Source organism: Mustelus asterias, chromosome 1 (genome assembly GCF_964213995.1).
Source record: "Mustelus asterias chromosome 1, sMusAst1.hap1.1, whole genome shotgun sequence".
NCBI classification, from domain to species: domain Eukaryota; kingdom Metazoa; phylum Chordata; class Chondrichthyes; order Carcharhiniformes; family Triakidae; genus Mustelus; species Mustelus asterias.
The window spans coordinates 144,665,859-144,680,111 of record NC_135801.1 but is presented as its reverse complement, the minus strand read 5'-3'; the positions used below and the strand labels follow the sequence as shown (position 1 = coordinate 144,680,111).

At 39.9% G+C, this 14,253-nt stretch overlaps 1 protein-coding gene across 4 annotated transcripts in view; it reads right to left on the bottom strand.

Moving 5' to 3' along the window:
* wdr7 (WD repeat domain 7) overlaps window positions 1-14,253 on the bottom strand; it is a 660,051-nt gene that overhangs the window by 537,987 nt on the left and 107,811 nt on the right. For all 4 annotated transcript variants that reach the window (XM_078219900.1, XM_078219908.1, XM_078219891.1 and 1 more), the window contains exon 11: window positions 13,977-14,105. In XM_078219900.1, the coding sequence (XP_078076026.1) occupies window positions 13,977-14,105 (129 nt within the window). The remainder of the gene's footprint in view (window positions 1-13,976; window positions 14,106-14,253) is intronic.

Sequence of the window (14,253 nt, the reverse complement as noted above, 5' to 3'; positions counted from 1 at the left end):
ATCAACATTAAGAGCATTCAAATGGTTATTAGATAAACATATGGATGATATTGGAATAGTGTAGATTAGAGGGGTTTTAGATTGGTACCACTGGTCGGTGCAACATCGAGGGCCGAAGGGCCTGTACTGCGCTGTAATGTTCTATCTTCAGATGCTTCATCATTGTTCTTCCCTCCAACAGAATGGGGATGCTTGCTGATAATTCCACAATGTTCAGCACCATTTGTGACGCCTCAGGTACTGAAGCATTCCGTGTCGATACGTGGAAAGACCTGGACAGTATTCAGTCCTGAGCTGTTGAGCAGCAAGTAATATTCATGCCACATATGTGGCAGACAATGACCATCTCTAGCAAACCCGATCTGACCATCACCCCTTGACAATCACGGGCATTATCATCAATGATTCCCCCACAATCAACATCCTGGGAGTTACCATTGACCAGAAAGTGAACTGGTCTAGCCATATAAATACTGTGGCTACAAGAACAAGTCAGAGGCTTGGAATTCTGAGAGAGTAACTCGCCTGCTGGATCTCCAAAGCCAGTACATCATCTACAAGGCACAGGTCAGGAGTGTAATGGAATACTCGCCACTTGCTTGAATGAGTTCAGCTCAACAATACTCAAGACATTTGACACCATTAAGCACAAAGCAGCTCACTTGATTGGCACCACCTTTCTCATTCATTCCCTCCACCCCTGATGCACAGTTGCAGCAATGCCTACCATCTACAATAAGCACTGGAGCAACACACTAAGATTCTTTTAACAGCACCTTCAAAATCCTTGACATCTACTACCGAGGAGGACAAGAGCAGCAGAAGCATGGGAACACCACCACCTGAAAATTCGCCTCCAAGATAAACCACCATCCTTACTTGGACATATCCCGCCATTCCTACACTGTCACAGGGTCAAAATACAGCAACTTCCACCCTAACAGCACTGTAGTGTTTCTACAACACATGGACTCGCCACTACATTTGAGGGCAATTAGGGATGGGAAATAAAAGTGAGTCGAGCCAGCAACACCTGCATCCCATGAACAAATAAAGAAAAACAGTCCTGATGATGTAGCTTTCCAGAGTTCCTTTTCAAATGATCACATCAGGGAAAATAGCCACGTCTTTGGCACTTTGGAACTATTCACAAAACTTTACAGATTTTAGGCCTTTGGAAGTTAGTTCAAGAGCTTCCATCTCCTCCTTCTTGCAAACATAAAAACTGACCTCTTCCCGAGAATGATTTGCTTCTTCTGCCTCTTCCCCTTTAAGTCGCTGTCTCTTTTCTCTTTGTGCGTACGTCAGTGTTGATGACCTTCACCCTCACGCCTTCTGCTTATAGCTCTCTTCTATATGTAGAGCAGTGCTGTGCGTCTGGCCACACAGCTTCAACCCTGGCATTGTTTCTGTTTCGAGGTCAAGTGTCAGCAGATCACATGACCAGTATTTATTATCCAAAAAAATTACAACTGATCCCTTTACTTTTGATGCACACATTTAAAAGCCCTTTTCAAACATTCTTCAAAACAAATACAGGTTCCCAAGATATTTCAAATAAATTACATGTTTTTTCTTTCTACACTGATTCCAGGTCAAAGCTGGTTATAATTTGTCTTCCTGTTTGCATGTTAACATTCTGTGATTTATGGTAAAAGACACCCACATTCCTCTGAATAACAGCTTTGTCCAGTCTAAAAAAGAGTTTTTTTAAATCTGCTTTTCTTTCCCATATCAAAATGGATAACTTCACGTTATATTCCATCTGCCATGTCCTTGCCCACTTCTTTAATCTGTCTGGAGCCTTATTGTGTCTACTTTACTGCCTGCTTCCCACTTAACAGCAAATCTAGACATAATAGACTCAATTCCCTCGTCTAAATTAATCATATACATTGGAAGTAGCACCAAATAACTCGTTTATTCTTGATTCTCTTTTAAATCCACTAGCCAAGCCTCAATTCATGCTAATGTTTCCCAATCTACCTTAACCAAAGCAAGTTTCTTACCAACTTAGTTTGCTTCAAATTTAAGGCATTAGACTTATGCGTCACTAAATCACTCAAATATAAAATTCTATCTTAAGACATGATTGGAGGACAGAAAACCAAGGGTAGAGGTAAAGCGAATGGTATGAGGATAGATTGGAAAGTGTGGGCCTGCTCTCTTTGGAGATCAAGAGGATATTTGATAGAGATGCTCAAAATAATGAGTAGGCTGGGCTGAATAGATAGGGAGAAATTGCTCCCGCTCATAAAAGGACCAAGAACGAGAGAGAATAGATTTAAAATTAGTTGCAAGAAAAGCAAATGTGATGCATGAAAAACCCTTTTCACACAGCAAGTAGTCCAAGTCTGGAGTTTTAAAGTTTATTTATTAGTGTCACAAGTCAGTTTACATTAATGCTGCAATGAAGTTACTGTGAAAGTGCCCTAGTCGCCACATTCCAGTGCCTGTATGTGTTCACCGAGGGAGAATTTAGAATGGTCAATGCACCTAACCAGCACATCTTTTGGACTATGGGAGGAAACCGGAGCACCCGGAGGAAACCTATGCAGGCTTTACACAGACAATGACCCAAGTCGGGAATCGAACCCGGGTCCCTGGCACTGTGAGGCAGCAGTGCTAACCATTGTGCAACCATAGAATGCACAGTTTGGAAGTGTGGTGGAGGCAGGTTCAATAGAGGCTGCCAAGAGGGCATTAGAAGATTAGTTTAACAGAAATAATGTGCAAGGGTATGGAGGAAAGGCACAAGAATGGCACTAAGTCATAATGCTCACAATGGATCACATGGCCTCCTTCTGCATGTTAACAGTTGTGATTCCTATCTGCAGCTATAGATTATAAAAGCAAGGAAAGCATATTGAACTGGTACAAGATCCTAGGCTTCAGATGAAGAGTTGAGGAGGATTTTGTGTAGTCAATTACAAGGATACTGAAATAATGCAAAAGTGTAGCATTGGTTCACTGGGAAATCATCTGGAATTAGAGATTTCTGAAAGAGCATCTTACCCAGGCCCACTTCCCTGCCCTATCCATGTAACCCTGTGCATTTACCATGGTTAATCCACCTCATCTATCATTTTAGGACACTAAAGGGCAATTTAGCATGGCCAAGCCACCTAATCTGTGCATCTTTGGACTGTGGGAGGAAACTGGAGCACCCGGAGAAAACCCACGCAGACATGAGGACAATGTGCAAACTCCACACAGTCACCTAAGGCCAGAATCAAACCTGGGTCCCTGGCGCTGTGAGGCAGCAGTGCTAACCACTGTTACCATGCCGTCCACATAGCTTCACTAATAATATTACCCTAGCTTTAAAAATATATATTTCTAAGAAAATAAAGTCAGAACACTTTCACCCATATGTGTTCAGTTCTATTTTTTCTACTAACTCATATATGCTAAAGTTATTGCCAAGATAACTAATGTCCTCAACCCAATATAAAGTATTGGAAATCTAATGGCATTGCTGTCAACTGAATGTACAGAATTCCTACCACACAGCGACAACAGCCTCTGTAAGCTGCCCGTCATCACAGGTTTCCCTATGAAATTGTGCAGCTCTCAGGAATCCACTGTGATAATTCACCATTAAAAATGTTACACTTATCAGCAAATTTACACGAGTAAAAATGCAGAGCTTAATTTCCCCTTTCTATTTACATTCTGTTTTTTCAGTGAATGCACAATCTGGAACCTTTTTTCTTCTAGAAGAATCCAATTGATTTCCTCTCCCAAGCAGAGTAAGCAAGCAATGCAAGATGAAGTGCAGCAGTGTGCAGATATAAATAGAATCAAGGGCCTTTCTTTGGATTAATGTGGTGGTCTTCTTGGATAATGAGTCGATTTTAGCTGTATTAGAATATTTGAATCTTCTGTATGGAACAATTATTATTCATTAGCAATATGGTTTGGGGAGGTCAAACCAAGCATGTTGTGTTGACTGTAGAACCATAAAAATCACCTCCAACCAAGAAAAACTCTTCAGAATCTATCTTTCCTGTTGTAATTAATTAGCAAAGTAACTGGACAAAATCTAAGTGAGAGAAGAAAGACTGAAAAAGGAAAGAGTCTGATTATTGAGGGATTTCTATATTGCGTGTGTTAGCATATCACTGCATCTTGACATCAGATACTCTGGAGGCATGAATTGTGAATGTATAGATCATCTGTCAACCCATAGCATGATTATCAGAATTATTTAAACAGATTTCCATCAATCTATGCACAAAGGAACTTTATTCCTTTCAGCCAGTGACTGCCTCACAGTACAACTGTAACAGATGATACATAAGAACCTAAGAAATAGGAGCAGAAATAATCCATTCAGCTTTTCAAGCCTGCACTAACATTCAATGAGATTATGGCTAATTTTCTGCTTCAACACCATTTTCCTGCACTACGCCTCAATCCCTTGACGTTTTAACATGTATCGATCGCAGTCTTGATCCTATTCAATAACTGAGTGACTAGAGAGCCCTCTGGGGATCGGGAATGCCCAGGATTCACCACCTCATTTCAGTCCTAAATGACCTGCCCCTTATTTTGAGACTGGGTCCTGATTTTAGACACCCCAGCCAGAGGAAGCATCCTTCCTGCATCTATCTGCTGAGCCCTGTAAGAATTTTGTATGTTTGAATGAGATCACCTTTCATTGCTCTAAACTTGAGAATGAAGGCCTAGTCTATTTAATCATTCCTCATAGATTAATCCCTCCATCTCCGAAATTAATTTAGAAAACCTTTATTGCACTCTTTCTATCTTTCCTTCAGTAAGACCAAGATTAGACGACATGCCAAGTGAGGTCTCACCAAGCTTTTATATAATTGTAGCACAATACACTTACTCCTATACTCAAATCCGCTTGTAATAAAGACCAACATATAATTTCCTTCTTAATTGTTGCTGCATCTGCGTGTTAGTTTTCAGTGACTTGTGAACAAGTACAATCCCTTTGAACTTTAACACTTCCCAGCCTTTCAGCAATTGAGTAATACTCTGCCTTTCTATTCTCCCTCCCAAAATGGATAACCTCTCATTTTTCCAGTGTACTCCATCTGCCAATTTTTTTGCCCAATCACTTAGCCTCTCCAAATATCCATCAAGCATCTTCCTCACAACTCACACTTCCACCTACTTTTGTGCAATCTGCAAACTTTGAATAATTACCTTTAATCTCCATATCCAAATCATTGATATACATTATGAGCAGCACTAATCCTATTGGTACTCCATTTGTCATAGCCTGCCAACCTGAAAATTATTCATTTTTCCCTACTCGCTGTTGTGTCCATGAACTAGTTCTCAATCTGTGCCAGTATAACCCCCAACTCCACCTGCTCTAATTTTGTTTACCAACCTCTTGTGTGCGAACTTATCAAAAAAGCTTTCCGAAAATCTAAATACTAATCACATTTACCAATCCCCCTTTATCCATTCCGCTAGTTAAATCCTCAAACAACTCCAACAGGTTTGTTAAACATGATTTCCTTTTTATAAATTCATGTTGACTCTGTTCAATTTTACCATTATTTCTAAGTGTCCTGTCATCGCATCCTTTATTGTAGGTTCTAGCACTTTCCCCAATATCAAGGTCAGGCTAATAGGTCAGTAGTTCCCTATTTTTTCTCTCCCTCCTTTTTCAAATTGTGGAGTAACATTTGTCACCCTCCAACCTGCAAAAACAATTTCAGAGTCTACAGAATTTTGAAAGATGAGCACCAGTGCATCTATTATTTCTACTGCCATCTCTTTCAACACTGATCACATCCAAGGGATTTATCCACTTTAAGTCCCATTAATTTCTCCAGTACTTTTTTTTTTACTAATATGTTGCAGTTCCTCATTTACATTAGTCCATCGATTGTCATTTCTCGGATGTTTTTCATATTTTTCTCCCACAAAGATATACACAAAGTATTTGTTTCATTTCCCTGCCATTTCCTTAGTCCCCATTAAAAATTTAGCTGACTCAACTTATAATGGACCTATATTTGTTTTTGTTAATCTTTTAGAAACATGGAAGCATAGAAAATAAGAGCAGGGGTAGGCCATTCACATCTTCAAGTCTGATCCGCCATTCATTACAACTATGACTGATCATCTAACTCAGTAACCAATTCCTGCTTCCCCCCCCCCCCCCCGCCCCCCCCGCCCATATCCTTTGATCCCTTTAGCCCCAACCGCTATATCTATCTCCTTCTTGAAAACATAATGTTTTGGCCTCAACTGCTTTCTCAGGTTGCAAATTTCATAGGCTCACCACTCTCTGGGTGAAGAAATTTCACTTTATCTTAGTTCTTAAATAGTACATCCCATATTCTCAAACTGGGACGCCTGCTTCAAAACTCCCCAGAACATCCTTTTTACATCCACCCTGTCTAGTACTGTTAGAATTTAATAAATTTCGAAGAGATTCCCGTCTTCTAAATTCCAGCGAATATAATTCAAACTGACTCAATTTCTCCTCATACGTCAGTCCCACCATCCCAGGCATCAGTCTGGTCAACCTTCACTGCACTCCCTCCATAGCAAGAATATGATTCCTCTGATAAGGAGACCAAAGCTGCACACAATATTCCAGATGTGGTCTCACCAAGGCCCTATATAACTGCAGCAAGACATCCCTCTTCCTGCACTCAAATCCTCTCGCTCTGAAGGCCAACATACCATTTGTTTTCTTGACCTCCTGCTACACCTGCATGCTTACCTTCAGTAATTGGTATACAAAGACACCCATGTCTCATTGCACATTCCCCTCTCCCAATCTATAGTCAGTCAATAAACTGCCTTCTTATTTTTGCTACCAAAGTGGATAACTTCATATTGATCCACATTACACTGCATCTGCCATGTATTTGCCCACTCATTCAATTTGCCCAAATCACATGGAAGCATCTCTGCACCCTCTTCACAGCTCACCCTTCCACCCAACTTTTACATGCTATCTCATATGTGGGGACCTTGTCAAAAGCCTTCTGAATGTCCAAATAAACTATACCCACTGGTTCCCCCTCATCAACTCTACTGGTACATCCTTGAAGAACTCCAATCGATTTGTCAAGCATGATTTCCCTTTCGTAAATCTATACTGACTGTGCAATTCTACCACTGTTTACCAAGTGCTCTCCTATAAAATCTTTGATAATGGACTCTAGAATTTTCCCCACTACCAAAGTCAGGCTAACTGGTCTCGAATTCCAATTTCTCTCTGCCTCCCTTTTTTAATAGTGGGATAATATTAGCTACCCTCCAATCTATGCAAAGTGTTCCAAGTCTAAAGAAACTTAGAAGATGACTACTAATGCATCCACGATATCGAGGGTCTCAAGTACTCAGCATGTAGATTATCAGGCCCTGGGAATTTATCAGCCTTCAATCCCATTAATTTCCCCAGCACCATTTCATTGCTAATACTGATTTCCTTCAGTTCCTCTCTCTCATTAAACCCTCGGTTCCCAACATTTTTGATATGTTATTTGTGTTCTCCTTTGTGAACAAAGAACCAAAGTATGTATTTAGTTGGTCAGCCATTTCTTTGTTCCCGATTATAAATTCCCCTGTTTCTGACTGTTAGGGACCTACATTTGTCTTCACCAATCTTTTTCTCTTCACATATCTATTGAAGCTTATACAGTTAGCTTTTATGTTCCCCCCACAAGCTTATTCTGACTTTCTACTTTCCCCTTCTTAATCAATCCCTTTGTCTTGCTTACCCGAATTCTCAGGTCTCCTGTTTTCTCTGGCCAAATTGTATGCTCTTCCGTGAATCTAATACTATCTCTAATTGGGGTTTGGCCACATTTCCAGTTTTATTTTGGTGTTAGGCAGGAATGAACAATTGTTGCAGTTCACCCATGCACTCTTTGAATATTTGTCATTGCCTATCCACCATCATTACTTGAAGTAATGTTGCCAATCTGTCATAGCCAACTCGTGCCTCTCACCAGCATAGTTTCCATTAAGATTCAGGACCCTAGTCTCAGAATCAATTCGTCACTCTCCATCTTAATGAAGAATTCTATCATATTTCCCTTTTACATGCCTACAGAAGTTTTTACACTCCCATCTTTGTGTTTCTGACCAGATTACTCATATTCTAGTTTCCCTTCCTTAATTCTTTTCTTGGTCTTCCTTTGCAGGCTTCTAAAATGTTCCCAATTCTCAGGCTGAGCATTTTTGGCAACTTTATCTGCCTTTTCCTTTGATCGGATTTAATCCTTGATTTCTTTCATTGGCTATAGTTGGAACACTGTCCTTTGCTGGGCTTTTACACATTAAAGGAATGTGATTTTGTTGCAAACTATGTATTAGTTCATTAAATGTTAGCCACTGCGTGCCTACCTTTTAACGTAGATAAACCAGAGTCAATTTGCCTTTCATTGCCTCGTTGTTCCCTTTGTTTAGATTAAGACACTAGTCTCTGATTGAACTACATCACTTTCAGATTTAAAGTAAAATTCTAACATATTATATCACTCATTTCTAAAGGATACTTTACAACAAGATTATTAATTAGTCTTTGTTCATTGAACACTAGGTTTAAAATAGCCCATTTCCCAGTTGGTTTCTCAACGTACTGCTCTAGAAAACCATTTGTATACATTCCAAGAATAAGTCCTCTACAAGATTTGTACTAATTAGATTTACCCAATGTATATGTAGATTGAAATCCTTCATGATTACTGTATTACCCTTGTTATACATAACCCTCCAATTTATGCTGCGATTTCCATTATCACTGCTCTTTGGTGGCCCACTAATGTTTTCTGACCCTTGCTGTTTCTTAGTTGCACCCAAACTGATTTCTCATCTTGATCTGTAGAATTAAAAGGTCATCTCTCACTAATACTAATGTCCGCTAAAATTAACATGGCTACCCCACCACCCAACTTTCTGTCCTTCCTGAATGTAGAAAAGCCTTGGATAGTCAGGTCCCGGTTTAGTTTCCTTGTAGCCATTACTCTGTAATGGCTATCAGTTCAACCTGCAACTGAAATCATAAATTGGTGTCCAAGTACATATACATTCAAAGTATTGACTTTCAATCCATAACAATTCCACATTAAGCATACATCATCTTGCACATTTTTAAAATCACAAAAATGACACCACATTTTTAAAAGAAAAGAAGCCATTCCATGCATTACAGAGCAAGCACAAAAGAAAGAAATATGGAAAAACAAATGTGACGCTCAAAAATGACTGTGGAAATCCCTGAATATATTGGGGCTACACTAATCAGTTCAAGTTTTAATGAACAGAAATTCAAATTCATCAACTGGTCAAAATACATATACCAACAGAAGCACAATAATACTGCACACATTTTTATATGGTCTGGAATTAGACTATGCTGTTCATTGACTATTCCAAATTGAAAGGTTGTGAAGGAAGCTGTACAAGTAATGAAACTACATGCCCAGCTCTAATAGGATAACATCCAAGCTTCGGTACATAACAAATAATACCAGGTGATGATCTTGAAGATAATACCGAACCACCTCCTGACCTTTCAAAAGTACCAGCATCAGAAGACACCCATCAGCTACCTCTTGTGGTCACTACGGACTAAAAGCTGAACTCGTTCACCCATCTCAACAGCTTGGCTAAAGGAATTCAAAGGCTGACAATCTGCGATGAGTGACTCACTTCCGACTAGGAAAGGCTCTCCACTGTCTACAAAGTTCAAATCAGAAATGTGGTGAAATACTTGACACACATCTGGACAAGGAAGTAACATTCAAAAAGCTTAAACACCATTCAAGACAGTGCTTTAGTGGTTACCTGCTGCTGGATTCCATCTCCTCCATTATAGAGGCACAATGGCTGAAGCATGTATAATCTATAGGATACAGTGCAGCAACATTTGGAAGTGATTTGACAGCACCAGCCTTCCCTGCAACCTCTCCAACAGAGAAAACTAAGTGCAACAATGTAGCTGAAACAACTTCAAATTCCAAACCATCTTGACCTGGACATACGAGAGTAGTCCTTCATTTATTTTAATTAATATCTTAAATTTTATTACTTAATACAAGCATCTGCACAAGGACTGTAACAGTTCTCAGAGACATCCACCACCACCTTTACAAAGCAACTAGTAATGGCGAACAAATGCAATCTGTGCATGTCACCAACGTTCCAAAACAAATAGAAGATAATAACTTTCTGGCCAGGAAAGAAGACTAACAGCTGCTCTTTTACATTTATAGACGTTTTAGTTTTCAAGTCAACTGCATGAGCAAATACCTCAACAAAGAAGCTTCATCTGAAGGAACATAACTTGAGTATTGTGAAAAAAAGCGGATGCTGTTGAAAGTTTTTTGTCTTGCATTCATCAGGGCAGATTCACAAGAATACCAATTATAAAGGAATAACAATTCATAGTGCATGAAAAAAGAATCTGATTGGTTGGCAAGTAGACTCTGGTAGAGCCATTATCATGGAGACTGCAGAAGAGAACATGCAGTACAAATTGTTATTCCCTTTACATAGAAACATAGGAAACAGGAGCAGGAGTAGGCCATTTGGCCCTTCAAGCCTGCTCTGCCGTTCATTATGATCATGGTTCATCATCCAACTCAAGAGTCTGATCCTGCCTTTTCCCATAGCCTTTGATCCCCTTCACCCCAAGAGCTATCTCTATCTCCTTCTTGAAAACTTACAATGTTTGGCTTCAATTGCTTTCTTTGGTTGCGAATTCCACAGGCTTACCACTCTCTGGAAGAAATTTCAGTACTAAAATGTTTACTCCATATTCTTAGTCTATGACTCCTGGTTCTGAACATCCTATGTCATCAGGAACATCCTTCCTGCATCTACCTTGTCTAGTCCTGTTAGAATTTTATAGGTTTCTGAGATTCCCCCTCATTCTTCTGAACTCCAGTGAATATAATCACGGTGGACAATCTCTCATCATACTTCAGTCCCGCCATCTCAGGGGTCAGTCTGGTAAACCTTTGCTGCACTCCCTCTTTAGCAAGAACATTGTTCCTCAGATAAGGAGACCAAAACTGCACACAATACTCCAGGTGTGGCCTCATCAAGGCCCTGTATATTTGTAGCATGACAACCCTGCTCCTATATTTGAATCCTCTTGCAATGAAGGCTAACAGAGCATTTACCTTCTTGACCACCTGCTGCACCTACATGCTCACTTTCAGCGACTGGTGTACGAGGACACCAAGGTCTTGTTGCACATTCCTCCCTCTCCATTTATAGCCATTCAGATAATAATCTGCCTTCCTGTTTGTACGAGCAACGTGGATAAGCTCACATTTAACCACATTATACTTATCCAAAACACACTGAAACATCTCAGCATCCTCCTCATAGCTCACTCACCTACCCAGCTTTGTGTTATCTGCAAATTTGGAGATAGTCATTTAGTTATCTCATCCAATATATTAACATATATCGTGAATAACTAGGATCCTAGCAACTATCACTGTGGTACCTGACAAGTCGCTGCCTGCCATTTGGAAAAAGACTTGTTTATGCCTTCTTGTTGGCCAACCAGTTTTCTATCCATCTCAATACACTAACCCCAATCCGATGGTCTTCAATTTTCTTCAAATCTCTTGTGGGATTTTGTCAAAAGACTTCTCAAAGTCCAAATAAACCAGTGTGTACTGGTCCCACTTCCCCCAGAACCGGTCTCGATGTCCCAGGAATCTGAAACCCTCTCCCTCACACCATCTCTTCAGTCACATATTTATCCGATATTTCCTGCTATTTCTGCTCAGTCTAGCACGTGGCACTCGTAATAATCCTGAGATCACTATCTTCGAGGTCCGAATTTTCAACTTACCTCCTAACTCCCTATATTCTGCTTTTAGGATCCCATTACACCCCCCCCCCCCCCACCCCACCAAAGAGGTCATTCCCCTCAATAGTATCCAAAGCAGTATTCCCCTTTTTATAGGGGAATAGCCACAGGAGATTCCTGCACTGGTACAATTGGTATTTTTGCAAATCTGTCCTGATGAGGGCAAGATGAAAAGCTTCCACAGATGTTACTTTTTCAGCAACAATTCAACGTAACAATGTGTGCAGAAATTGAACTGGTATTACATTAATAAGTTTTACTTTTCAGGTTGTAAGGTATCTAAATATTTCAATTTAGAGTGTCTGATTCAGTACCAACACGTATTCAAATACCAACACGACACACGAATGGTATGAATCTTCACTTGGAAATAGTTCCCCTTTTGCATGCAGTACAAATTATTCAATTACACCACAACTACTGAAAATTCATTTCTGATTTCTCCAAAACGACGACAAAATATTCATGGATTAATTCCACTGGTAGGTAAACTCAAGATACATAATCACACTCTAAGGTTGCACTAAGTACATAAAGTGAGAGATTAAAATGACAGAATGCAGAATTTATATTTCCAATTCCAATTATGGGATGTGGACATCACTAGCTAGACTTGAATTCATTGCCCATCCCTAATTTCCCTTGAGAAGGTGTTGGTAAGCATACTTTTTGAAATGCTGTAGTGCGCATAGTGTAGCTACATCCACAGTCCTGTCGAGATAATTCCAAAATTTTGACCAAGCGACAGTAAAGGAATGACGATATATTTCCAAGTCAGGATAGTGAGTGACTTGGAGGAGCACTCCCAGGTGGTGACATTCCATGTGTGTGCTGCTCTTGTCCTTTTAGATGGTAGTGCGCGTGCATTTGGAAGGTGTCATCTCAGCGACCTTGATGAGTTTCTTCAGTGCATCTTGTAGATGGGACACACTGGTACCACTGTGCATCAGTAGTAAATGTTTGTGGATGGGATGCCAAACAAGCAGGCTGCTTTGGCTTGGATGGTGTCAAGTTTATTGAGTATTGTTGCTGCTGTACTTCTCCGGGCAACTCGAGTGTATTCCATGATACTCTCGACTTGTGCCTTGTAGAGTGCGGACAGGCACTGGGGAGTCAAGAGGGTGTTAGTAGTGGGAGATTCAGCAATGGTGATGCTCATGAATGTCAAGAAGCAATAGTTAGATTTTCTCCTGTTGACGCTTGTCATTGCCTGCCTTGTGTGGCATAAATCTTACTTGCGACTTGTCAGCTCGAGCCTGGATATTGCCCAGGTCATTCTGCATTTGGACATGGGCTGCTTAACAATGATCAATGTTAAATAATTACAACATCTAGAAAATTACAGGATTGCTAAAATTACACACATTGCTATGGGGAGAACAGGCACTGGGATTTGTATGGGGAGAAGGTAAAAAAAATGGACTGTGAAAAATCGTTCTCTGAGAGGTGACCAAGTTCGATGTGGCAAAACAGCCAGATAAGCCTCAAGTAAAAGCAAAACACCATAAATGCTGGAAATCTGAAATAAAATGGAAAATTCTGCAAAAACTCAGCAGGTCAAGTACCATCTGGGGAGATAGATACAGAGAATAATCATATGAACTCAGAATGTTCACTGTTTTTCTCTCTCCACAGACGTGGTCAGACCTGCTGAGTTTTTCCAGAATTTTCTGTTTTTAAGTCTTGTTGTACGAAATAATTTCTACGTGACTGTCACCGAGAACATTGTGCAGCTGCAAACCAAATTATGAATTTATCTTTCATTATGCAAGTTTAAAAATGGATAAACAGAAATGCTAATTGTCAAGTAGCATCCTTCAGAGCATAAGACGACTATCTAACCACCAGTTTGGTAAACATTATGCTAGGTCTCAATAATATCCTCTTAAAAGAAAAATCAGAAATGAGTTGATCAGAAGTTGCAACATACATTTGAACTTGAACATTTGAATAACTTGTATTCAATGTTTTGGGGTGCTAGAATACCTGACTACATATCACTATGTCAAAAATGATGGAAGAAGCAGCAAGCCACCAGCTTATGTTAAGGTTAACTATTGGCGTTTTAGGCACCAAATTATTGCATGGCTAGACAGAGACACACAAATAGAGGGAGAGAATGGTTGATGATTCTTACTGGTGCCTCAAAAGGCCGAGCACAAGATAACACCTGCGGTCTGTAGAGCTCCCAGGCCTTTACAGGGTCAGGGTAACACTCATGAGGAACGTGGACAACTGCCTCCCCCACATACCTAGACTCTACACCCTGCCAAAAGGGTAAATAAATATTGGAGGAAGAGAAACAAGAGCAAAAGAAAAAAAGTAAATAAAAACAATGAATGTTCAAATCATATATAACAATAATGGTATTAACAAATATCAAGATAAATAAGAAATGTGCAAGTAGATCAATG